General features: G+C 35.5%; 1 protein-coding gene across 17 annotated transcripts in view; it reads left to right on the plus strand.

Annotated features, from left to right (window-relative positions):
* Positions 1-26,452, plus strand: part of E(Pc) (Enhancer of Polycomb) — an 82,928-nt gene that overhangs the window by 3,978 nt on the left and 52,498 nt on the right. For 9 of the 17 annotated variants that reach the window (XM_067775962.1, XM_067775967.1, XM_067775961.1 and 6 more), the window contains one exon: positions 1,039-3,025. In XM_067775962.1, the coding sequence (XP_067632063.1) occupies positions 2,873-3,025 (153 nt within the window). In that variant the 5' untranslated portion in view covers positions 1,039-2,872. The remainder of the gene's footprint in view (positions 1-1,038; positions 3,026-26,452) is intronic. The other 8 variants (XM_067775966.1, XM_067775965.1, XM_067775963.1 and 5 more) reach the window with 1 other exon arrangement.

Raw genomic sequence — 26,452 nt, forward strand, 5'->3', positions numbered from 1 at the left:
CACCAAATACATAGCAGCAGCTTTTCCAGTAAAAAACATAAAATGAGCAATTTCGGGGAATACTTGACTTTATTGTGATAATAGACAATGAGCTCAAATTTAACAATCACGTGGACTATTTGTGTAAAAAAGCTGCAAAAAAGATTTACTTCTTTAGAAGAATACGAAATAAATTAGACACTTTAACAGCAATAAAAATATACAATACAATCATAAAGCCACATTTTGAATACTGTTCCACAATTCTGTACACATCTTGTAACCAATCACAAATAGGAAGGATACAGAAATTACAAAACAAATGTATGAGATCAATAATAAAATGCCACAAATACACCCCAATAAGTCACATGCTTGAAACATTGAAATGGCTAAATATTGAGCAAAAACTGATGCTCAATACACTAATAATGATTTTTAAAATTAAACAGAACAGGGCGCCGATGTATTTAACAAGTTGCATTCAGTATGTTAGAGATACACACCAATATGCTGTGCGGAATGCGAATGACTTTCGACTAGGATTACAGCGGACTACTGCAGCCCAAAACACATTATTATATAAGGGCCTTAACATATTTAACTCGTTACCTGATTATATCAAACGAGAGAATAATATTATGAATTTTAAACGGCTATGTATAGATCTTATTCGAGGCTAAAATATTTTTTATTACTTTTTACTTTTTATTACTTAATATATATATATATCATACACGTCTGTGAATTGAAAATGAATTTGTGATATTTAAAATTTATTGTGAAATCAAAAAATATGTAAACATATTAATAATAAATATCAATCAATCAATCAAAAAAAAATTTCTCTTTAAGTTTTTTTACAGTTTATGCTTGCCGTTGCGTTTAAAACTTTGTTCACTATTTCGAGTTTTCGATAGTTCACTATTTAGAGTACTCAATGTAAATTTTTAGGTGTTCATTATACCGGAGGTTCACTATACCCAGACTCCACTGTATATATGTTCATATGTGATAATGCATAAAAAGGGAACGAAATCATATTTTTATTTTTTTAAGAAAGCTTTAAAATTGTGATGAGAGCAACATACAAAATATGAATAGTTGAAAGGATTACGAAAAAAAACAACCAAAATGGAGTAAATATTAAATGAAAAGCGCTCGTACAAAGCAAGCAAAACAAAAATGTAAAGTAGTGAAATACACAACAACAAAAAGTGACCACAATAGCAAATGAAGCAACAAAAAAGTGTAAGCGTTGTCCATATAAACAGCAAAAAGCGCTATTGTGTTGTTAATTAAATTAAAAAAAAAAAAAAAATAGAATAAGATAAATAAATAAAATGTTGCAATGAAATGTGCAAAGTTTATCGTCGTAATTATGCCAATTCATTTGATTTCTTCGATTTCAACTTGAAAAATGTCGTCGATTCGTTTGCTGTACCGCTCGTCGTTGTCGTTGCTAACACTGCAGTGCTATAATTGCAATAAATATTACGCTTACATTTTGTTATTGATAACATCGTTGTTGTACACGCTTTGCGGTAACAACAACAAAAACAATAAGAGCAACAACAACAAAACTTGCGTTCTACAAAATCAACGCACACAACAACAAAAGCAAGAAAATTGCAATATAGATTCTTGCTTCAGAAATTGTAATAATTGCGCATTAAAACAACACAACAACAAATCCTCAATCCCTAATACATACACAGCCAGCTACGCCAAATTCTTTAAACGCATAGCAACTAGCTCAGCTGTCTCAACAAAAGCGGCAGCAAAAGGAATTGGGTACGACCAAAATACAAACTATACTTACATTCTCACGCCCATCAAAACTACTCTCCAGCACAGCGCTTGCAGGGAAAATTGTAGTAGTAGTAGCAACAATAGCATCAGCGGCAACATTAGCTGCAAGGAAAGCATTGAGGAGTATAGCACAATAAAACAAACTTGTGCTGAGTGGCGTTTACAGCAACGTTCAAAACAAACTGACCAACAACAGCTTAAAAAAATAAGTGATTATTGTTGGTACAAAGAGAATAAAAACAATAAGCACCACAGAAGTAGTAGTATCCACAGCAGCAGTTATAGTAACTGTGACTTTATTTATAAGAATATTAAAAGCGACTGCCACAAAGCGCGTAACAACTTGTACAATATAACAAGTACTTCTAATATCCAACACACCAGCAAGAAAACAGCTAAACACGAAAAAATATCAGTGACGTTTGAAGTACCAAAGTCCTCTTTGGATCTCAAGCAATCATCCCTGCAACATATTTTAATTACACACAACAACTGCACCAACAGCTTAATTACCTCCTCATTCTCTTCCCATCAGCACTTACTAAAGAAAAACCTGTCAATCACCTCTATAGCAGCACAGCAGAGGCTTTCATCAAACAGCAGTTTAAGGACGTTTTTGCGGAGCGAATTTTGGCGGAACGTCTCGACGGCGTTATTGTTTTGTGTGCAAGAACAACGAAAGTCTACGTCGCAAGCGCGAAGGTCAACGGAATATTTGTTGGTGGGCTGTGAAATTTACGCTTAAATTAATTATACTATTTTCAAAACAAAGGAAGAGCAAGTAATAAGCAGCGTAGAGCTCTAAATACCTAACAACAAATAGCATTAACAGGGCATTCAAGTTCACAACAACACATCGCAAGCAGTGTAAGGAAAAACCAGATTTGTACAAATTGCAAACGTACATACCACGTGTGTTTGTATTGATCAGCTTTTTTTTGACAACACTAATTGACAGCAACAATCAACCATTGCAGTCGAGAGTGTGAAAGTAATTAAGAATAACCACCGTTGCATTCATAAAACAACAATCACATACACAAATCCACATATATACATCTTTATTATAATCATCATCATCATGTCAAAATTATCATTTCGAGCGCGTGCGCTTGATCCTTCCAAGCAGATGCCCATTTATTTGGCTGAAGAGCTGCCAGATTTGCCTGAGTATTCGGCTATAAATCGAGCTGTGCCACAAATGCCCAGCGGCATGGAAAAGGAAGAGGAATCGGTAAGTTTAAGCTACAGTAAAATGTGTGAATGATGTTCATACACATATGTATATATATTTGTATGAATAAGGGGAGATAATTAATGATTACCTATATAGTTTCTATAAATAACACCAATGTATATACATACATATAAATGTAAGTTTATATCAATATGTAATTAAGTATATTTCTACGGGTGAGGGGAAGAAAGAAACAAAGTGATTGCGTTAAATTTCAAAGAATTCTACCACAAAATGAAACGGCTTGAAAAGTAAGCCAGTCCCGTAATGGTAGATACAGTAGAGTGCGGAAAATTTGAAATGTTATGGCTAATTGTTTTACAATATCCGTTTCCCTACAGTTGGTGTTTAGGAATTGAAAAAAATACTTCTTTGCAAAATATGAAGTCGGGTCGGTTCACAATTTCCAATCTTTTTTGAATTCCACCGTACGCTTTGTGCATGCAACCACAAATGTTCCTAAAATCCAGATCCGTAATAAAATCTTCAAATCTGGCCGCAACTCTAGCGAGAGAACGTGACCTTATAAGGCAGCACGACCCCGGCGATATAAACCGGCGGATATAAACCAACGCATCAGATTGCGAGTGGATGAACACAAGCGGGCGTAATGGGAGGAGCACTTAACGACTACGGGATGCCCTTGGACGTGAACAGCATGGAGCCACAAAAGACACAATGTGACCATTCTAAAAAGATTATTTCCCGGCAAACGCAGCAAAACTTTTTCTCTGGACCTGAACAGGAAAATATGGCGCATTCCCGCTGCAAGGATCTGCTGGTAGGATGATAATTTGTGGAAGGGACACAACAAATTAAATGGAGTTACACTGAAATGGCAGTCTTGGTCGGGAAAAATGCCGAGCCCCTCCTGTACATAGAACCGGCTGCCTTGGGAAGCGGTCGGGCCGATGGCATGCTAAGTGTCCCCGATATGATCGCCAAGCTCACAATAACAAAATATCGGACTGCCAAAATACCGCTCTCAGAACCGCTACCGGCTAACTCCTTATGTCCCCAGAACACCACCTACAAAATACCAAGAACTCGCAGAATAGGAACGTACTCTCCCTAGGGAGACGCGCGTTACTCTAGCTCCATTTCGGTCTGGGTACTGTTACAGGTTAAACTCTTACCTATCCACAACCAACCCCGACATACACAATGTATGTCCTTCTTGCGATGTGTCCCCACATGACACCAACCATCTCGTTACTTGCAATGAGGATCCAACGCCTCCAACATCACTCCCAATCCACCCCTGTTGAAACTGCAAGGTTTCATTGGACTCCCCTGAGATATTGATAACAAATTGTGATCGGTCGCACTTATTGGATGGGGCGTAGACCTGCTATAACAAGAACATTTAAAAAATAAGAATAACTGAAAACCTTTTTCCAGGCATTTTCTCGAATCTGAATTCGGCTGTTAATATTATTCCCGCGGTAGGGCATGTCGGTCATAAGAGGCGATTAAAATTGAACGTCAACAAAGCATTCCCGCGACAGTCGTGCTGTTATCAAAAGTATAAAGCATCGGGGTGTTTTTGCAGTTACAACAAAACCTTGCCCATAAGTTAATGTGTTATAAATATAATGGACCATGACAGCATCAGATGAGGCGGGAGAGGAACGCACACTCCTCTGGGAAACGGGAGTCACTCTAGCTCAACTTCGTTCTGGATACTGTAACAGGTTAAACTCTTACCTATCCAGAATCAACCCCGACATACAAAATGTGTGCCCGCTTGTAATGTATCCCCACATGACACCAACCATCTCTTCAATTGTAATGTGGAACCAACGCCTCTAACACCCCTCTCATTATGGTCCACCCCTGTTGAGACTGCAAGTTTCCTTGGACTCCCGTTAGAGGATATTGATGACAATTTGTGATCGGTCGCAGCTATTAGGTGGGGCGAAGCACTGCTACAACAACATGAGGCGGGTCTTTCAGTATTTGAGGGAACTCATTAGCGAAGGCGAGTACACCAGAAGATTTAATCATGAGCTGTACGAGCTTTTCGCAGACATCAACATAGTCCGGCCAACTAAAAAACCGGCTACGCTGGCTGGGTAACTATGCGAATGAAAGATGATGCTAGTGGCTGATTATTTATAATGGAACCCGCTTAGGGGATCAGAGGAAGATGGTGGTCTCCATTCTGAGGGAAGGACCAAGTGGAGCACGATTTAAACTCCCTTGGTTTCATTAATATCTTCTGTAATTTTAGACTTGTATTGCCACAATTAAATTAAAAGGTATGCGGCCAATATTTTCAACTGGGAGGTTTCTTTTGGTGTTACCAATTATTGCCAGTTAGCACAGCTAAAAGGTGGCATTGCGTATAATACAAATACAAATCCTATTTTTGAACTCATCACAGAATTTGGATTTCTGCTTGGTTAAAAGAACACACAAGCCCTCTACAATAAAGTCCTAGAAACGTAGCGTACCGCAGTAAACCAAGCAAGGAAATGCCCATATCAGTCAGACTACCTAAGCCAATAAAAACAACATAACACTTGACTGATCTATATATATGACGCATTTTAGCTCCTACAACAACCCTCCTTTCCTTAAATTAGACAGGCAGTGTCTAATTTGTGTTTAAAATTACTTCAATGTACCTCCCTTTGCTCGCTCGGAAATTCAAGTTTTAAATGGTTGATATATTGGTCATATAGATCGAAGTTTAAGTAGATTTTTGGATTGTTATCGACGTTGATGGTCCTTTGCCGAATATAGATGAGGTACGCTCAGGTAACAAGCATCATTAAGGTACTATCTCGACCATCTCGAGAACGATTAAATATGACCACATTAAACCTTCTAGGCCATCCCGCCCCCAATCCTTACTGCCATGAAAAATTTAGGGTCGGCAGAGCCTCACCTGTTAAATATGTGTACGACACATTCATATTTGCAGCATGATTCCCCTCTCGTAGGGAGGTTGACTATTGGGTTGCGTAAGCTTTAAATTACACTCATAAACCTCTAGAAGTGTGTTGTTATTGTGCATGTATTTACTTATTAATTAACAATACGAATACTCTCAATGTGTTAATTAGCTACAGCATTTTTGAAATCGACTATTATCGTACAATCCCAAATATATAGATTAAGAACTTATTATAGGACTCTTTATTTTAACAACAAACGTGCCTTAGACTGCTGTTTTACTTAGCATCAGTGTAGTATATTATATTGCATTTTTTAGTCATTATAGCATTAGTCAGCGAAAGGCGAAAACGGCGTGATGTTTCTTCCACACGATTAAATGTTCTGCTAAATGATTGTATATTAATTTGTATATTTCATTTGTTTTGCAGAAATTTTAGACTTAGGTTTAAGCATATTAACAGACTTATTATTGTAATGAATTTTTGAAAATTCTGATTATTACGCACCTTCCGTTAACGTTCGGATCGCTGAACTATCGAATAACTAAATAACTCCAGTATGGCAAAATGGTCTTTATTTACAACTTTACTGTGGCAGTAGTACTTCACAATTACAATTATCGCGTACTTCACAAATAGCGTGTTTAAATCAAACTAACTCATTGTTTCTCAGCTTGTGCTGCTTTTATACTCTCGGATACCTCGTTCACCCATTTTACGTAAGGTCTAGACTTTTCGTGAACAGCTGCTTATTTATGTTTCCTTTATGTATCTGATATTTATGTTTCTCTTCTAGTTATATGCGTGTGTATGTGTGAATAACAACTTCTGCTCCCAATAAGCATTTTTGTCAATTCTCAGTTTGAGAATCTGTCCTTTTCTCACATTTCAAACGTTAGTTTTCAAATGCATTTCACATAACCGTTGATAGCATTCTCAAGCTAAAAGGCACATTTTTAATATGGAATTTTTCTTTATTTTCAAATGGAGAATTTTTGGATTCTCAACTAAAAATTAAAAATTTCGAATATCGCATCAAAAAGCAACGGTGTAATAGTAATTCACAGTGAAAATAATGATGAACGTGAAAGAATAAAAACAGCGATTGAAAATAGTATTGGAAAAGATTACGAAATTAAGGTGCCAAACATGATTCGCCCAAGCTTAATTGTGAAAGATGTAAATATTCAAGTTGATAATGCTGAGTTGATTGAGAGAATAAAAAAACAAAACGCTCACATAATCGAAAGTGCATTAAAAGTTGTGAAGAAAATAGAAAGAAAACGAGGCAATACAATAGTTTTTAACGTTATAATACAAGCTGAAAAAGAGGACTTTTCAAAGATACTTGCTGCAGAACGAATAAATATCGGTTGGGAAAGATGTAAAGTGTACGATGCAATCAGTGTGCTTAGGCGTTATAAATGTAAAGGCTTTAACCACAAATCTGTGGAATGCAAAAATGAGGAAGCCTGTCACAAATGCCATGCCAGCCATAATTCAAAAACGTGTAATGAAAATCCCATAAATAAATGTTTAAATTGTATTAAAGCAAAGGAAAAGTTAAACCTGCCATTAGATATAAATCATGATACATTTGACAAAAATGTCCTTGCTATGTGAACAAATTGCAAAAAAGAAAAAGTATTATTATTAGAAATTAAAAAATTATGAGGCCATCAATCTAAAAGATAACATTAAGCAGCGAAAGTTGAAAAATAAAATAAAGTGCATATACCTTAATATAAACAGTGTCACAGCCAATAAGGACGAAGTTGAAAGAATGATAGAAGACGAAGCTCCAAATTTTGTTTTTTGTACAGAGACTCATACCACAGAGAATATCAGTGATTCAGAGCTTAATATTGTTGGTTATAACCATGCAAGGTGTGATTCACACAGCCGACACACAGGTGGTGTATTGATATAAATTATTGTATCCTTTGTTAAGGTTACTAAAAAAATAATTTTTTTGGGTCTCAAGACCTTTATTATTATTTATTCACTAATTAAAACTAATTTTTTTTTTATTTTTTTTTTTTTAATTAAAACTAAACGTTTACAACTAACTGCTTACAACTGACTGACTTAAAAATGGTAAATTAGTTCTAAATATAACTTTATTCTACCTGTGCCAGCATTATTTCGTTCGGCGCATGGCGGATGTTGTTCCCAATTCAATTCCGGATGTCGTTCACAATATTTGTGTTTTTGCTGATCAGGCGTCTGGGCCTTTTCCTGTTTGCTTCAAAATTATTATTAAGTATTTTGAGCCATCAACTTGCGTATTGCTGACTAAGCTCTTTACATTAGCGTCAGCTCGAAGGTTGACTTAGTTGGTGCTAACTTATATATTAATAAATTGATTAGCTTCAAAGTAATTTACAACAGTAATATAAACAATAATATGTTGTGTGTTGTGCTGAAAACAACGAGAAGCACAATTAAGTGGAAAATTAGTGCATACCATTCACCGAATACAAGCGATGCTGAGTTCATTAGATACATGGGTGAAGTGCTGGACGAATATTTTAATGAAAATGGAAACAATGTCATTATTGGTGATTTCAATATAAACATGAATGTAAGATCAACTTACTCAAACCTCAATGAGACAGTTAATCAATTTTAATACAAGAATAACCGAATCATCACAAACCAAAATAGACCTTCTCTATAGCGATAGCTGTGATATCAAAATACAAAACTTAGAGAATCAGAGAATATCAGATCAGGAGACAATTTGTATCAAACTGCCTGTACAAAAAAACTACAAAATGAGAGTGTATGATAACCGCTTATGCTGGGACAACTATACCGGGGAAAATTTATTAAATCATCTTAGGAATTATAATCTGGCCGAACTTACAAACTGTGACATCGATGAGAAAGTCATAGTCATAAATAACATTTTGGAAGACGTAAACGGATACGATAATATTTGAAAAGCAAGTTCAAATCACCTCTCTGAAGTTGGCAAGACAACTTTTACGTGGAAAAAAATTACCTATTGGGAAAATTGCTGTGAATTATCCGTGAAACAAAAAAATTTGCCGCGGCCATGTTTTAGAAAATACATGGCGGTGCACCATAAAAAAAATTTGAAATTTTTTTTTTCGAATTTATGAAATATGCCATTTATCTACGGCAAATTTACGGCAAATTTGTGTGCAAGAATTATTTTCCTAGCTGGCCACTAAGATGGTTTTTTGAGGGTGGCACGCTAACTTCACGTGAAGTTGGCGGTGCACTATAAAAAAAATTTGAAATTTCTTTTTTCGAATTTATAAAATATGCCACTTATCTACGGCAAATTTACGGCAAATTCGTGTGCAAGAATTATTTTCCTAGCTGGCCTCTAAGGTGGTTTTCTGAGGGTGGCACGCCAACTTCACGTGAAGTTGGCGTGCCACCCTGTATTTTCTAAAACATGGCCGCGGCAAATTTTTTTGTTTAACGGATAATTCACGGCAAATTCACGTGCAAGAATTATTTTCCTAACTGGTGTCTAAGGTGGTTTTCGAAAAGTGGCACGCTAACTTCACGTGAAGTTGGCGGTGCACCATAAAAAAAGTTAAATTTTTTTTTTTCGAAATTATATAATATGCCACTTATCTACGGCAAATTTACGGCAAATTCGTGTGCAAGAATTATCTTCCTAGCTGGCCTCTAAGGTGGTTTTCTGAGGGTGGCACGCTAACTTCACGTGAAGTTAGCGTGCCACCCTGTATTTTCTAAAATATGGCCACGGCAAATTTTTTTGTTTCACGGCTAAATTACGGCAAATTCACGGCAATTTTCCCAATAGGTAATTTTTTTCCACGTAAAAGTTGTCTTGCCAACTTCAGAGAGGTGTTCAAATCAAACTAATGAATAAGTGGTTCGATCGTGAACTTACAGAACTGAACAAGCAAAAATATGAACTTTACAAGTTGGCAAAGATATCAAACTCATGGGAGAATTACAATGATATCAAACGGCACTACAAAAGAGTAATCAAGCTTAAAAAGAAGAAATACATGGATAATAAAATCACAATCAACAGTAACAACCAAAGGCTGATGTGGAAATGTCTAAAAGATGCTGTAAATATGAACAACGATAATTCTCAAATAAAACGAGTTTTTATAAACAACACATGTTGAGGAAGATTATGAAATTGCAAGATAATTAAATCAGTTTTTTGTTGAAAGTGTAATACTATGTTCAAACAGAAAAATAAATTGAAGAAATTTCGATTTGAATTGAGTGCTGTTCATACAACTCGATTTAGCTTACACAATAGTAATTTGATAGCTGGTTGGCTCATCTCTACAGCAAGAACATACCTTTGTTCAGACTGTCAAAATGTGCGTGTTGGTATTAGGCGAATGAAATGGAATGAAAACATAAAACTTTGAAATTTTTGTGTGTTGTAAGAAAATGTGTTCAATGTTTTGGTTTCATTTTGAGTTTGCCATCTTCTTTTGACAATCCCTACTCCAGTGAAATGAAAGACATAAAATCAGCTGATGAGATGAGCCAACCATATAGTTCAGCCATGCGCAACTGACGTTGAAATCTACTCAATAAACACACTTTACAAGGTTGTATTTGCAGTTTGAAACAATTTATTACGCAATTTTTTTTAAATTGGCAATTTATTATTACAATTTATTATATGATAAATTGCCCAAATAGTATAAATTGCCAATTTGGTGTGTGTTTGAACCTAGTATAAGAATAATACGTAGTAGTATTGAAACCATTATGCCAGTTGAAGCTGAGGTAGACATAAATAGAAATTTATTTGAACTTAAAAATGTAAGTGTGGATCAGTTCTTGCGTACAGCGGCAACATTACAAAATAAATATTGTGGAAGAAAATTATTAACAGAAGGTGCCGTCAAAGATAGTATGGTATACCCCAACAAACATTTAGGTTAGAAAACGATTAGAAGACGAATCGAATTCTAATGTATTTCTCTAAGGTAGAAGGTTAGAGGACGATTTGCGAAACTGTCGCGAATTATAGCATTCTCGACAAAAAGGGGACTTCGTTCTCGATATCGAGAAAAGGGTTAGAATTCTAATCGAATTCTAACGTCAAATTCTAATGAGTTTCTAATGAGAATTTTCAAGTGATGCGCAATTAAATTCAATTATTTAAAATCAGCGAAATTTTCATTGTTTTATTATATCAGATACGTTTATTTGGTTATAATCTTATGTATTAAGAATGAACATATTTCAAAGGCTTTTTCTATTATAATAAATTAAAAACGTACATAAAGATTGAGCTCAGCGTTGGTTTGAGGTACGGATGAGGAAGCGTTTTCTTCATGCCATTCAAGTAGCCCTTAATCTGCTCGCTTTCCTTTTTTAACCTTTTTTGATTCATTTTCACTTACTAGTATTTATTATTATAAATAAAAAAACTTATTTCGCAACTTTTAATATTTCCACTATTTTTATTTTGTTTGTATGACACTAAGAATGAGTGATCATGTCACGCAAATAATCGATAACTGTGACAATAATCATAACATCGCATTTCTAGTGTTATTCGAATCGTTTCACAGTCGAATTTTAACTTAGTTTTTGATTGGAATTGCATTAGAGAACTACATTAGAATTCTAATGTAAAATTACAATATTTCTCTAACGTTTGAAACTGTGTTTGCTGGGTTAGGATACTATTATACTAGCATAGTTAATGAAAGCTTTAATAGTGGTGTTTTTCCAGCATGCTGGAAAACGTAGACAATTATACCAGTTGAAAAGGTTAAAGGAACAGTAAAACCAGAAGAAATACGGCCAATAAATACGTTACCTAGCGATGAAAAAAATAAAAAGAGAAAATTGTAAAAGAACAGCTGCTAGAATGTGTAAATAAATATGAAATTATTATTAGCGAGCAATCAGGGTTTAGATCAAAACACTCCTGTGAAACCGCACTGAACATGGCGATAGCAGAGTGGAAAGAAGGAATGTCTTGCAAACTAGTAACAGCCTCAGTTTTTCTTGACCTTAAAAGAGCTTTTGAAACTATTGATAGAGATATGACGTTCAGGAAATTATATAACATCGGCGTCCGAAATACTTTAATTAGGAACGTGACATCTCCTGAAATAGAAGTTGAAATAGGTTTACCACAGGAATCAGTACTAGCCTCGATTCTGTTCATAATATACATAAATGATATTAAAACTTGTTTGAGTCACTGTAAAATAAGACTATTTGGAGATGATGCATTGTTGACGATAAGCTGTCCATCTATAACTGAGGCCATATCAAAAATACAAGCGGATATAGACTCTGTATATAAATGGTATGTCAAAACAAGCTCAAAATTAATATTGAGAAAACAAAATGGATGGTTATGAGTAAAATACACTCAGGAGTTGACAATGTAACCCTAAAAATAGAAAATATCCCATTAGAAATAATAAACCGAATAAAATACTTGGGAGTTATAATAGACGAAAGATTAAAGTTTGATGAGCATCTTAAATATGTAGAGGGGAAAGTTTCAAAGAAGATAGGTTTTATGATACGGACGTGCAAGCACGTAAGCCGATACTGTAAAATAATTGTTTATAAGTATATCGTTGAACCTCATTTTATATATTGCCCAACGATTCTATTTACAATAGCTGATTCAAGGATAAATACGTTGCAGAAAAAACAAAATACGGTGATGCGATTTATTTTAAAGAAGCGTTTTGATACTCCCATACAAGAGCTACTAAACAGCTTGAACTGGCTTAGTGTAAAACAGCTTGTGTTATATTATACTTTGAAATTCATACACACCATGAAATTAGGAAACCTACCAAATTATGTAAATGATCGTGTAAAATACAACAACGATGTCCATAACAATAACACAAGAAACAAAAATAATGTCCATTTGCCAATTGTAAAATCCGAATTTGATAAAAAGAGTATATATTTTGAGGGATTAAGAGAATACAATGAACTTCCTAGGGACTTAAAAGATTGTAAAAATATGAAAGAGTTCAAGAGGCTATTATACGAATATTGTAAAGGAGTACCTATAAGGTAAAAAAGAAACACATTTTATAACTCAAAATTAATTATGCAAAATCCAAAGACTGTATAATGTATACATGTGATCTCATAGATTTAATCTAAGTCTAAAGACTGTAATAAATAAAATAACTCTAACTAACTTGTTCTCAAACGAGAATAAAGCGGAACGAAATGGAATCCACTGTTGTGCCACTTTCAGTAAGCAAATTTATTATTTGCCTCACTTCACTTTTAACTCGTTTAGATTTATGCATAATGTAGTACAATATCACTTAATATTATTAAAATTTATAAATATTTCCTTATTTTTTCACTTTATGTCCAACTTCACTCAATAAAATCGCTTGTTTACATTTCCAGCTAAAGTATGCAAAGTAGAGATCGACAAATTATCAACGGCACTATCGATGACACTATCGATAGCATTGATGTAAAATAAGAATGTTGTACTATGTTTTATTTTATTTTTGGGTTTCATGAACACTTATTATGTACTTTAAAATTTAAACACATTGGCGCAAAAAGTATTCACATTATTATTAAGGAAAATATTCCATGATATCTATGGTTTTCAACCAGAATGGAACGAAATGCAAGTATATCTCAAACCATTCTCAAGTTGAAGAACAACGTTTGAGAAAAAGTTGACAGAATATTTAGCTTCAAATGATTAATAATGTTCCCAAATTATTCTCAAGTTGAAGATCGACGTTTTAGAAAAAGTCGAGAAAATATTTTGTTTCAAATGATAAATAATGTTGAATATCAAACTCAGAATCAATGTTTTTCTCAAAAATTAGAGATTTTATTTTCAGTGTTTGTTGGGCTCTTAGCTGCCGAATACATACATACATATACATATGTATGTGAAATATTCTCTTTGCTGTTAGCTTAGCGGCTTACATGTATATGTGGCAGCTTGCTTTGATGGTGTTGTGCACCTTACACAAATTTGGTTCTTAATCGTTTTAGCTTTACTAAGGGCCCAAAAAAAAGGGATGATATGCTAAATTTCCTAAACTTTAGTAAAATTTGCATTGAAAACGGTTTTGATATTCGAAAATGCGATCATCTTAACCTTTCTGTTGTTGTACCTCTCATTTTGCATACATTTTTGTGTAGTTCATTAACCCCTTGTTCAGCATATAAAAATCAGCAAAAATACGCGACTATATGTACATTTGCATATATGTATGCAGGTAGTGTATTTACATACACAAATTTTATAGCAACTCCTAAGTACATACGTACAAGTATAGATTATGACACATATGTGCGAATTGTGATGTTCGTACTTTAACGACTTCTGGGGATTCCTGATATTTATGCACCTTCTGCCAACGTTCGAATCTCTAAACTGTTGAATAAATCACTCCAATATTCAGTTTTGCAAACTGGTATTAATTTAGATTATTTTATTTATTTTATTTTTATAATTGATATTAGAGAAAAATTGTAAGTTTACAAACGGCGATGGTTACTAGGACAAGGTCGCTAATTAAATACATATGATCATATTGATATATAGTAACAGCGGAAGTATGAAAAACAAATACTGTAAAAATCCGAACAAATGTTACTAAGCTTTCAAAAGCGCGCCTAAAAATTATATCCACACCATTAGGAATAAACTACATACAGAGTGTATGTGCCTACATGGTGATCAAAAGGAATATAAACAAAAAGGCAACTCTTAGAACAAATTGTACAGCGAACAACGGGACATTCTTATGGCTTAGCAGCTAAAGGCTTGCACTGATATGAATGTTGGAGATTCGAGTTCAACGCTCAGCTCCCGAAAAGCTAGCTGATGAAGAAGTGTAATCCAGAAACATGTCCTAGTAACCATCGCCGTTTGTAAACTTACAATTTTTCTCTAATATCAATTACAAAAACCATTGTATAAAGCAATATGAGCAAAGCTCGCTAATTAAATACATATGATCATATTGATATAATAGTAACAGCGGAAGTATGAAAAACAAATACTGTAAAAATCCGAACAAATGTTACTAAGCTTTCAAAAGCGCGCCTAAAAATCATATCCACACCATTAGGAATAAACTACATACAGAGTGTATGTGCCTACATGGTGATCAAAAGGAATATAAACAAAAAGGCAACTCTTAGAACAAATTGTACAGCGAACAACGGGACATTCTTATGGCTTAGCAGCTAAAGGCTTGCACTGATATGAATGTTGGAGATTCGAGTTCAACGCTCAGCTCCCGAAAAGCTAGCTGATGAAGAAGTGAAATTCAGAAACATGTCCTAGTAACCATCGCCGTTTGTAAACTTACAATTTTTCTCTAATATCAATTACAAAAACCATTATATAAAGCAATATGAGCAAAGCTCGCTAATTAAATACATATTTTATTTTTATTTATTTATTTATTTATTACAGTCTTTGGACTTATGTAGATTAAATCTATGAGATCACATTTATACATTGTATAGTCTTTGGATTTTGCATAATTGATTTTTGGCAGCAGTAATTCACAATTATACTTCACAACCAATAGCGTGTTTAAATCAAAACTGATTAGTCATTCCTCAGCTTGCGCTGCTTTTATACTCTCTGTTGCCTCGTCCGCATACTTCTCCTAAGATCTAGTTGTTTCGAGAACAGTTGTATCTCATGCTTGGTTACCAGCAATATACAATTTGAGTATATTTGTAGTTTGCCTTTCTTATAGCCATATGCGTGTGTGAGTTACTACCTCGGCTGGCTGATGACTACATCTGTGTGTGTGAGATATCTCTTCGTTGCCTTGTACATAAGTGTTGCTAGCTTTAATGTGTACATGTACATAAGAGTGGCTGCTTCACCCCCCGCAGCGGGTTAGGTGGTCAGAATATACCCGCGGTAGGTATTCTTGTTGTAAGAGGCGACTAAAATACCAGTTTCAAGGGGCTGTGTAGCACAACCCTTCAGGTTGCCAGTGCAGTATACAGCTTCTCCAAACCCAATTGTCAACCTCACCTATCCGCGGCGAATCCTGTTTCACTAACAGACAAGGCTCTGGCGACCCCAAGCTCCTCATGGAACTTGGGGTGGGTGGGGAGGGATGGCCTGAAGGTTTAATGTGGCCATATAAATCGTTCCCGAAATGGTAGGGCTAGCACCTTAATGGTGCTGTGTTACCGGAGCGTACCGGATCTGTATCCGGCAAAGGACCATCACATCGATAACACTCCCCAAAGCCTTCGGGGAGCAACGAATCGTACGAATCACTTGATGCACGATTCATTCGCCCATAGATGAATGGATTTGCAACTCTTTGTTTCGAGAGAGCGCTGTCAAAATGCACATTTTTTATAACATTTATCAATGATGCCACTCCAAACAAAAATTAATAGATCTGAAAATGGGGATTTTTGACATACATTTCGGCGATTATAGTTTCAATCATTTAATAAAATGATAGTCGTCAAATATTAATTTCTTTGAACTTATTTTACAATAATACGACTAGTTAGAGTTAAATATAAACAAATCTAAGTAAAACTAACATTTCGATTAAATTAATTAGTCAAATATTGTAACTGCATTTAACTCGCAGTGAAAACCATATATCCTTTTGAAATTTCAGTAAATCGGACCTATGATATAATAATTAACATTATTTAATGGATAGGGCTTATCCTACATGTCTGGCGTTCCAGGTTCTGTGATCAAAATGGACTGGTTGCATCGGGAGTTCATATTTACAAAACCTGTTTTTAGTGATAACTTTTGAATGGTAAATAATATTTACCCTCCGCCTTCGAACTAATAATACTTACACTAAAACAAGTATTTTTATCCTTTTTCCCATAATTTTTGAACGCTATTCTACAGTTATAGGTCAAACTAAAGTTTACCAAAATTTTTGGCACGTTTTTCGTTTTGGCTGGCACATTTTTTGTTCTGGCACCCGCTTCAGCTGGCGCGAGGTATTTATCTGTGATTGTTGCCAGCAACAACTAGAAGATAAATCCCTCGTGAGAGCGAAAATATGAGAGCATAAACAAAAGATTCGTATCAATCTGATCTATGCATTCGCCCAATGATGACATGTTACGAAACATTCATTCTCAATTCGTTTCCAGGAATGGGTCTTAAAGTTCATTCAATTGTAAACATTGGTTCATTCGATTGTAAACAAACTTAATTCGTTTCCAATAATGGGTCTTGAAGATCAGAGTTGCGTAAACCGCGCAAAAAAAATTCCAAGAAAATCGGTGCGTTTTCATTATTTTTCATTTCAAGTGTATTCAACTACATAAGCGGATCAAAAATTTGTAAAAAAGGTACAAGAAATAACAAAATTAAATGAGCTGTTATATTAACGCACGAAAAGAGATAAGTACATTTTATCTTAGCTATCAAAAAATTAAATTTCACGTGTTGTCACGGAAAAATTTTTAACGGGTAAAATAAGCTTTTTTTTTGTATTTGTGATCCTGAAAAAATTCGAGTTTTTTGATATCCCATTTGACAATCTTGAGTAAGTTTTCGGTGAAAATCATTAATTAAACCTTTACCATGTAAAATACCCCAAAGTTATTCCGAAATGCCCAAATTTGATTTTGAGGATGATGGCATCTATGGTCAATGTTATAAAAAATGCACATTTTCACGCGCTCTCAGAGAGCGAGAAGTTTCATATCATGTCATCATTGCATTCGCCTATAAGCAAGCAACGAGGAAACATCGTATGCAAGAATTTTGTTTATTTATGCGGAAGATTACGAAACTTCGCGCATAAATAGCATAGTAGTACGCAAACAAGCGACACCAACAATCGATGTTGCTACTCTGCTTGTTGAGCACTGATGACCTGATATGAAACTTCTCGCTCTCTGAGAGCGCGTGAAAATGTGCATTTTTTATAACATTGACCGTAGATGCCATCATGCTCAAAATCAAATTTGGGCTTTGTTTACAATCGAATGAACTATTGTTTACAATCGCATGAACTTCAAGACCCATTCCTGGAAACGAATTTAGAGAGAATGAATGTTTCGTATCAGGTTATCAGTGTTGTTGAGAAGTAAAAAAATATGAAATAATATATTTCGATTGCGTTGCTTTGCTTTGTTGCTCTGGCACCGCCATAAGATAACAATGAACGGCTAGCCCCTTTTTCACTTTGATGCGACCAAAACGTTTATGTACATTCATATGTATTTCCACATACAATAAAAACCGCAAAGAATGTATAAGAAATTACGAAATTACATCACTTGGCAAAGTATCTGCGTTGTCGTCCGCAAAGGCTGTTAATTAAAACCTATACGTACAATTTATCTCAGCTGCCAAAAATGGAATGTCGCAATGCTCCACAAAAACATGGCCTTTTTGCATGCATTTACATCAATGCGAAGACTAAACCATCCAAAGCAGTGGGCCCAGACGGCATAGCCATGCCGATGCTTAAACACCTAGGGAAAGAGGGTTTCAAATATTTAGCGCATGTCTTCAACCTGTCTCTTTCCACCTTTGTCATACCCGAGAAATGGAAAATGGCCAAGGTGGTCCCGCTACTAAAGCCTGGGAAACCAGCTAACGTAGGTGAGTCATATCGTCCGATATCTCTCCTATCGCCAGTGGCAAAGACGCTTGAAGCCATTTTGCTCCCTTATTTCCAAGCACATTTGCAGCTAGCCCCTCATCAGCATGGCTTCAGAAAACTCCATAGCACTACCTCCGCGCTAAATGTCATTAGCACCCAGATAAATTGCGGTTTGAATCAATATCCCCACTATAGAACAGTACTCGTAGCGTTAGACCTATCAAAAGCTTTTGATACGGTCAACCATGGCTCGTTACTGCAAGACCTGGAAGGGTCCACCCTTCCCCCATGTCTTAAAAGGTGGACCGCAAATTATCTGGGTGGTCGGCAGGCATCGGTGCAATTCAGAAACGAAACATCAAAACAAAGGAGAACTAAACAAGGGGTGCCACAGGGTGGTGTCCTATCTCCGCTTTTGTTTAATTTCTACATATCTAAGCTACCTTCACCACCGGAAGGAGTCACAATCGTTTCCTACGCCGATGACTGCACAATAATGGCCACAGGCCCAGGCCCAAAGATCGATGAGCTATGCAATAAAATAAACGGATATCTCCCTGATCTCTCCAGTTGTTTCGCCTCGCGAAACCTGGCATTGTCACCGACTAAATCTTCCGCGACCTTATTTACAACATGGACGCCCCAAATGTCGACCATATTGAACATCCACGTCGATGGCACTACGCTACCGACTGTCCTACACCCCAAAATCTTGGGTGTGACGTTTGATCAGGATCTACATTTTGGTGCGCACGCAACCGCAATTGTTCCAAGCATTCAGAGCCGTAATAAAATCCTCAAATCCCTTGCTGGCAGTACCTGGGGAAAAGATAAAGAAACGCTCTTGACCACATACAAAGCAATTAGCCAGCCGATTACGTGCTACGCGTCACCCATATGGTCGCCAAGCCTAAAAACCACCCACTGGAAGAAACTACAGGCCTGCCAAAATACTGCTCTCAGAATCGCCACGGGCTGTCTTATGTCCCCAGAACACCATCTGCATAATGAGGCGAGAATACTCCCCATCAGGGAGAGAAATGAGATGCCGTCGGACCTTTATGTCGGGAATTGCCCGGTGAATCCAGTACTTGAAGAAAAATATCCAGAACTCGCAGAAGAGGAACGCATACTCCCCAGGGAAACGCGTGTCACTCTTGCTCAACTTCGTTCTGGATACTGTAACAGGTTAAACTCTTACCTATCCAGAATCAACCCCGACATACAAAATGTATGCCCTGCTTGCAATGTGTCCCCACATGACACCAACCATCTCTTTAATTGTAATGTGGAACCAAAGCCTCTAACACCCCTTTCCTTATGGTCCACCCCTGTTGAAACGGCAAGTTTCCTTGGACTCCCGTTAGAGGATATTGATGACAATTTGTGATCGGTCGCGGCTATTAGGTGGGGCGAGCATTGCTACAACAACAACAACAACAACAACTAAGAAGCTGACTTTCACCATCGAAAGTTGCTACCAAAACCCGCTTCGTGTGCAGCCCTTCGATGAAAGGTGTTGCCACTGATAAATTTTCCACGGGTGAAAAAGAGTTAATTTTTTTCTTCGGATTTGTAATCCGGGCAGTGTTTGACAAGCGCTCCGGGTGTATTTCTGCCATGAAAAGCTCTCAGTGAAAACTCATCTGCCTTGCAGATGCCGTTCGGAGTCGGCATGAAACATGTAGGTCCCGTCCGGCCAATTTGTAGGGAAAATCAAGAGGAGCACGACGCAAATTGGAAGAGAAGCTCGGCCTTAGATCTCTTCGGAGGTTATCGCGCCTTACATTTATTTATTTATAAACGGTTAAACCTACTTATAAGGCACTATGACAAAAGCATTACGTACCAGCCCAAAACTCGCTGACTGTCCATTAAATAAGAAGCAGATGCATTGAACCGTATCTAAATAGCTGGAAATAATAAATTGAAACATTTTCTGACTCACACTTGCCAGCGTCGTAGCATTAGAAACACTGCAAAACAAATATCTTTTCAAAATTAACATCAAAGTTGTGGGAATATTTGTTGATTGTGTTTGCAGCTATAGGATTTCGTATTGCTTTTCAATTATTGTAGCAATTGTGCATTGTTATTGTTGTGTATATGTATGTACTAAGTGTTTTGTTTTTGCTTATAGCAACCTTTCAGTATTATTTCGTTCCTCATTTCCATTGAAACGGAATGGATTGCTTTTTTGTGCGCTACATTTTCATTCGAGTATGCTTGTATGTCTTGTCTTCCACTGTTTTTTAGGGTTTCCTATAGTGATTCTGCAAAAATCTTTAATGGAATTGCTGAACTTGATTTTTAGATGGAAGTAAATAACCTGAATGCATTCCCACGTACAAACAACAACAAAAAATATACATATACAGACTGAGTCGATTTATTAACCGATATCGCGCCATTGATTTTTCGATAGGATTTGGCCTCAGGAAAAAAAAGTTCCACTACGCATACCCTGCGAAATTTAATTTTTTTTTAGTTTTTCCGACTTTGATTTTTAAGGTTTTCTTCATGACCTACTAAAAAAAATTTCATATGTAAATATTTATTTATTTTTTTCAAAAAACTGTTATCGCCAACGTTTTTAGCGGACATTTTTGGGTCGGACAGGGTATACATGAAAATTTTACAATCAAATTAAAAATTTTTTAGTATTTCATGAAAAGAACCTTAAAAATCAAAGTCGAAAAAAAATGAAATTTCGCAGTCTCGAAAATTTTTTTTTTTGTATGCGTAGTGGAACTTTTTTTCGTGGGCCCAAATCCTATCGAAAATTCGATGGCGCGATATCAGTTAATAAATCGACCCAGTCTAATATACATACTTTACGCAACTTTATTACCTAAATAGCATTAATTACAAATTTGAATAGAAACAAGTAAGGAAGGTTAATTTCGGGTGTAACCGAACATTACATACTCAGTTGAGAGCTATGGTGACAACATAAGGGAAAATAACCATGTAGGAAAATGAACCGGGGGAAACCCTGGAATGTGTTTGTATGACATGTGTATCAAATGAAAGGCACTAAAGAGTATTTTATGAGGGAGTGGGCCATAGTTCTATAGGTGGACGCCATTTAGGGATATAGCCATAAAGGTGGATCAGGGTTGACTCTAGAATGCGTTTGTAGGATATGGGTATCAAATTAAAGGTATTAATGAGAGTTTTAAAAGGGAGTGGTGGTAGTTGTATATGTGAAGGCGTTTTCCAGATATCGACCAAAATGTGGACCAGGGTGACCCAGAACATCATCTGTTGGATACCGCTAATTTATTTATATATGTAATACCTGCCAAGATTTTAAGGGTTTTTTATTTCGCTCTGCAGAACTTTTTCATTTTCTTCTACTTAATATGGTAGGTGTCACAACCATTTTATAAAGTTTTTTCTAAAGTTATATTTCGCGTCAATAAAACAATCCAATTACCTTACCATGTTTCATCCCTTTTTTCGTATTTGGTATAGAATTATGGCATTTTTTTCATTTTTCGATATCGAAAAAGTGGGCATGGTCATAGTCGGATTTCGTTCATTTTTCATACCAAGATAAAGTGAGTTCAAGTAAGCACGTGAACTAAGTTCATTAAAGATATGTCGATTTTTGCTCAAGTTATCGTGTTAACGGCCATGCGGAAGGACAGACGGACGACTGTGTATAAAAACTGGGCGTGGCATCAACCGATTTCGCCCATTTTCACAGAAAACAGTTAACGTCATAAAATCTATGCCCATTGTCCAAAATTTTACTAATTTTCTATTCTGCGTCATAAGATCAACTCATCTACCAAGTTTCGTCGCTTTATCTGACTTTTGTAATGCATTATCGCACTTTTCCGGTTTTTCGAAATTTTCGATATCGAAAAAGTGGGCGTGGTTATAGTCCGATATCGTTCATTTTAAATAGCGATCTGAGATGAGTGCTCAGGAACCTACACACCAAATTTCATCAAGATACCTCAAAACTTACTCAAGTTATCGTGTTAACGGACGGACGGATGGACGGAAGGACGGACGGACATGGCTCAATCAAATTTTTTTTCGATCCTGATTATTTTGATATATGGAAGTCTATATCTATCTCGATTCCTTTATATATGTACAACCAACCGTTATCCAATCAAACTTAATATACTCTGTGAGCTCTGCTCAACTGAGTATAAAAAAATTATTTTTGAGCCCAATGGTGGTTGAGTGATATGATAATTTATCATATTGGCTGATACCATAGTTTAGGTCTTCATTCTGTATTGCGAACGATAGCACAAACGACCTATTCGCCTCCAAACGATTTCGTCAAGCAATGGTATTATCTATCATTTTCGTTCGGCCTTATATTTTTTGAAAAGCAAAAACAAATCCCTTACACCATACAAGTATATGTACGATATCGGAAAAACTTCTTATACATTTTCTTTTGACACTGACTGTATATGCATATATTTTTTTTTAAATTAAGAATAAGCTCGAATTCAAACCCATTATCTCACAAAAAATAATTACCAAAAAAAAAAAAGAAATACAAATAAAATCAAACAAACTATAAATAAAAATACAGAGCTGCTCAACCCCTATACACTTGACACTTTTGTTTTTGTTTTGCTCTGAAAAATAAGCACAGATACAAATTCACACTTTGAATAGCATTCGTGTTATTCAACTGAAACCGTTTAGCCAACTCAACTCGATTACTTTTTATTGTTGCTTTCCATGCAATTCGGTAAGCTAGCTAGTGTTTTAATTGTACTAGTTAGCAACGAAATACAGCTATCAATAAATAATGCTTATTTTGCTTTTTCCATTTTTGTTTACCATAATATGGTGGAAGTGATTTCGAGCAGCTGATGTATGTTTGACACACATCAAGTAGGGCTGCGATGTGTGGGGGTTGGAAAGGACGTGATTCCAAGCCACCCGCCCAAGGTTACTGGAGCTGGTGATAAGACGTGATTTCGAGCAGCTGATGTATATTTAACATACAACAAGTAGGGCTGTGATGTGTGAGAGGTTGGAAAGGACGTGATTCCAAGCCACCCGCCCAAAGTTACTGGAGCTGGTGATAAGAGTGAGAGGCTGGAAAGAACGTGATTCCAAGCCACCCACCCAAATCATTGCGTATTTAGGGTAGTCAGCAGATATTTTTTATTACGTGGAGTGAGTCACACGTATCAATGTTTTTGCAGTCCTTATTGAAGTCAGTTCACAGACACCGAAGAGGTTCGTGCATTTCAAAATTCGATCGGCATGTGCTTATATGAAGCGGTTGAAAATGTCTAGATGGTCTAAAGGGAATATTAAATAAAATTTCACCAAGCAGAAAAGGGCTATTTACCATCCCTCTAATAAGTTTTACTACAAATAACACACCTGCCATCTCTATACGACTCCGTAACGCAAGGAGCTGAATACGTTTTGAATGGCAGGAGTAGGGAGGAAGAATCCTTGAGGGGTCCCACCGTAAGTCCCTTAGCATAAAAATCAGGAATTGCTTTTGAACCGACTCTAATTTGTCGCATTGCGTCTCGTAACGAGGGTTCCAGATTATCGAAGCGTATTCTAATATTGGCCGCACCAAAGATATAAAGAGAGTTTTAGTAATATATACATACATCATCGAATTCTTTAGACCATCGTTTGACGAACGCCGAAGTCTCTTTGGCTCTGTTCACGCAACCTTCTATGTGCAATTTAAAGTCAAGTTTAGGGTCCATCGTAACGCCAAGGTCTACAAAGCTAATGACTTGGTTAAGTGTGTAATCATCAATCATATACTCGTAGGATTGGTATGACTTAATCTAATTTTATATTGGAAATTATGTAAACAACTCAAATCTCCATATTTTCCATGAATACGACACTCTTGTGAATTGCCCAATTATTTCAGGGTCATAGTCGGCTTTACTTTGTGGTGAATTTTGTATTTGTTAGTTATTTTCTGTTTGGAATTTTTTTTTTCTTTTTTACTTCGAATGTGAATTCCGATACGGAAGCAGGGAAATAAATGGAGAAATCAAAGAAGAAACACAAGAAAAAAACTGAATAAGAAAAAATCAGTTGGAATAAAACGAAGAAAATATCAAAAACAACAAAAACTACACCTTTTTCAGTTTAAGTTCAGAAAGTTACAATTGAAGTTCTGAAAATTACAACTGAAGTTCAGAAAACTTAAACTGAAGTTCAGAAAGTTGCAATTGAAGTTCAGAAAATTACAACTGAAGTTCGGAAAACTTTATCTGGAGTTCAGAAAGTTACAATTGAAGTTCAGAAAATTATAATTCAAGTTCAGAAAATTACAACTGAAGTTCAGAAAATCACCATTGAAGTTCAGATAGTTATAATTGAATGTCAATTGAAAATTCTGAACTTCAATTGTAATTTTCTGAACTTTAATTAATATTTTCTGAACTTTAATTAATATTTTCTGAACTTCAATTGTACTTTTCTGAACTTTAATTGTACTCTTCTGAACTGAAACTGAAAAATGTGTAGTTCAGGTTTACCAAAGTTTTTTAAAATAACAATTAAACCATTCAAGGTTCGAATCGAGCTCAAGGCCAGAACAATAATTTTTTTCTAATGATAAAAACAAAAACAATTGTTAATAACAATTAAAAGTAAACAAAAATTTGAAAAAAAAAATGGAAAATTAAAAAAAATTTTAAACTTGAACTGATAAATAAGTAGTACTTATTAGTACATCTGTATATGTACATATATGTATATTTGACATAAACGTATATATGTATGCCTAAACATTTTTATTTTTTTATCGGTGCATTTTCGATTGATTAGATTAAAAACAAATTTGATTTTTGACAAACAAATTTTATTTATTTATACTTCTCTACGATTAGTTAACTAATTGCACGTATTTGTATATTGTGAGTAATGTGCGACGCATGGTCGAGTAGTAGGGCGATCTATAAATTGGTGAATAAGCAACTGCGAGTAAAATAAAAGCAACAAAAATTATATGCAAATTATATTACTTATTTTGCTCGTTTTTTTTTTTCAATTTCGCTCTTTTAAAAAAGACTTCAATTTTATAACGAAAAGGAAACACGACGCAAATTGGCCTACTCGGCCTAAATATTCCCGAAAAAATATCGCGCTTTTAGGCATGTCTATACATACTTAGTATGCAAATATTTACAGTGTTTAGTCTAAAATAGGTATGTGTGGTGAGCAAATATTGACATAGTTGTATTTGCTTATGAACAAAGAGGTTTTTGTTTTCGAATAAAACATAGGCAAAACTTAGGCATCGTGAATTCTTTTTGTTTCCTAAATATATTCACTGTTGTCGAGCAAAATACAATATTAATAAAAGCTTTATGTCATAGATCTGGGCACTAGAATTCGCACAAAACTTTAGTTCAGCCCATGTCAACGGACAGCATCACCGTCCGCTAAAACCTTATCAAATATTTTCCGATTATGAATCCGGGTTGTTCAGGGACAAATGATAACTGTTACTATTCAATATTTTCTTAGACCAGCCATGCGAGCGTTATATTCCCACTGCGACCAGAGGGTGCTCGTTAATCTTTCACCACCTTAGATGTTTGCGCTCGAGTGCCTCAAGATTCATAAATTGCGCAAAGCACGCTTTGCAATGATATACCTAAGTCTAAGTCGTCTAGGGATCCTTCTTGCTCTGACTCCGAATAGTAAACAGGGAGTTTAATGAAGAAATTAGAGATGAAATACAAAAAAGCGAAGATAATGTCAAACCCGTCAAACAAAATATTAAAATTTGTCGAGGTTTAGATTCAAATTAATAAGAATACAAAAAGTGAATTAATAACAAACATGTAAAAAAAAATAAAATAATAATTTTGTTTTTTTAGAGAAAAAAAAATATAATTAATTATGAAAGATATGAGATATGATAGAAAATAAGTTGAACTAAAAAA

This window comes from Eurosta solidaginis, chromosome 3 (assembly GCF_040869045.1).
Source record: "Eurosta solidaginis isolate ZX-2024a chromosome 3, ASM4086904v1, whole genome shotgun sequence".
Taxonomy (NCBI): domain Eukaryota; kingdom Metazoa; phylum Arthropoda; class Insecta; order Diptera; family Tephritidae; genus Eurosta; species Eurosta solidaginis.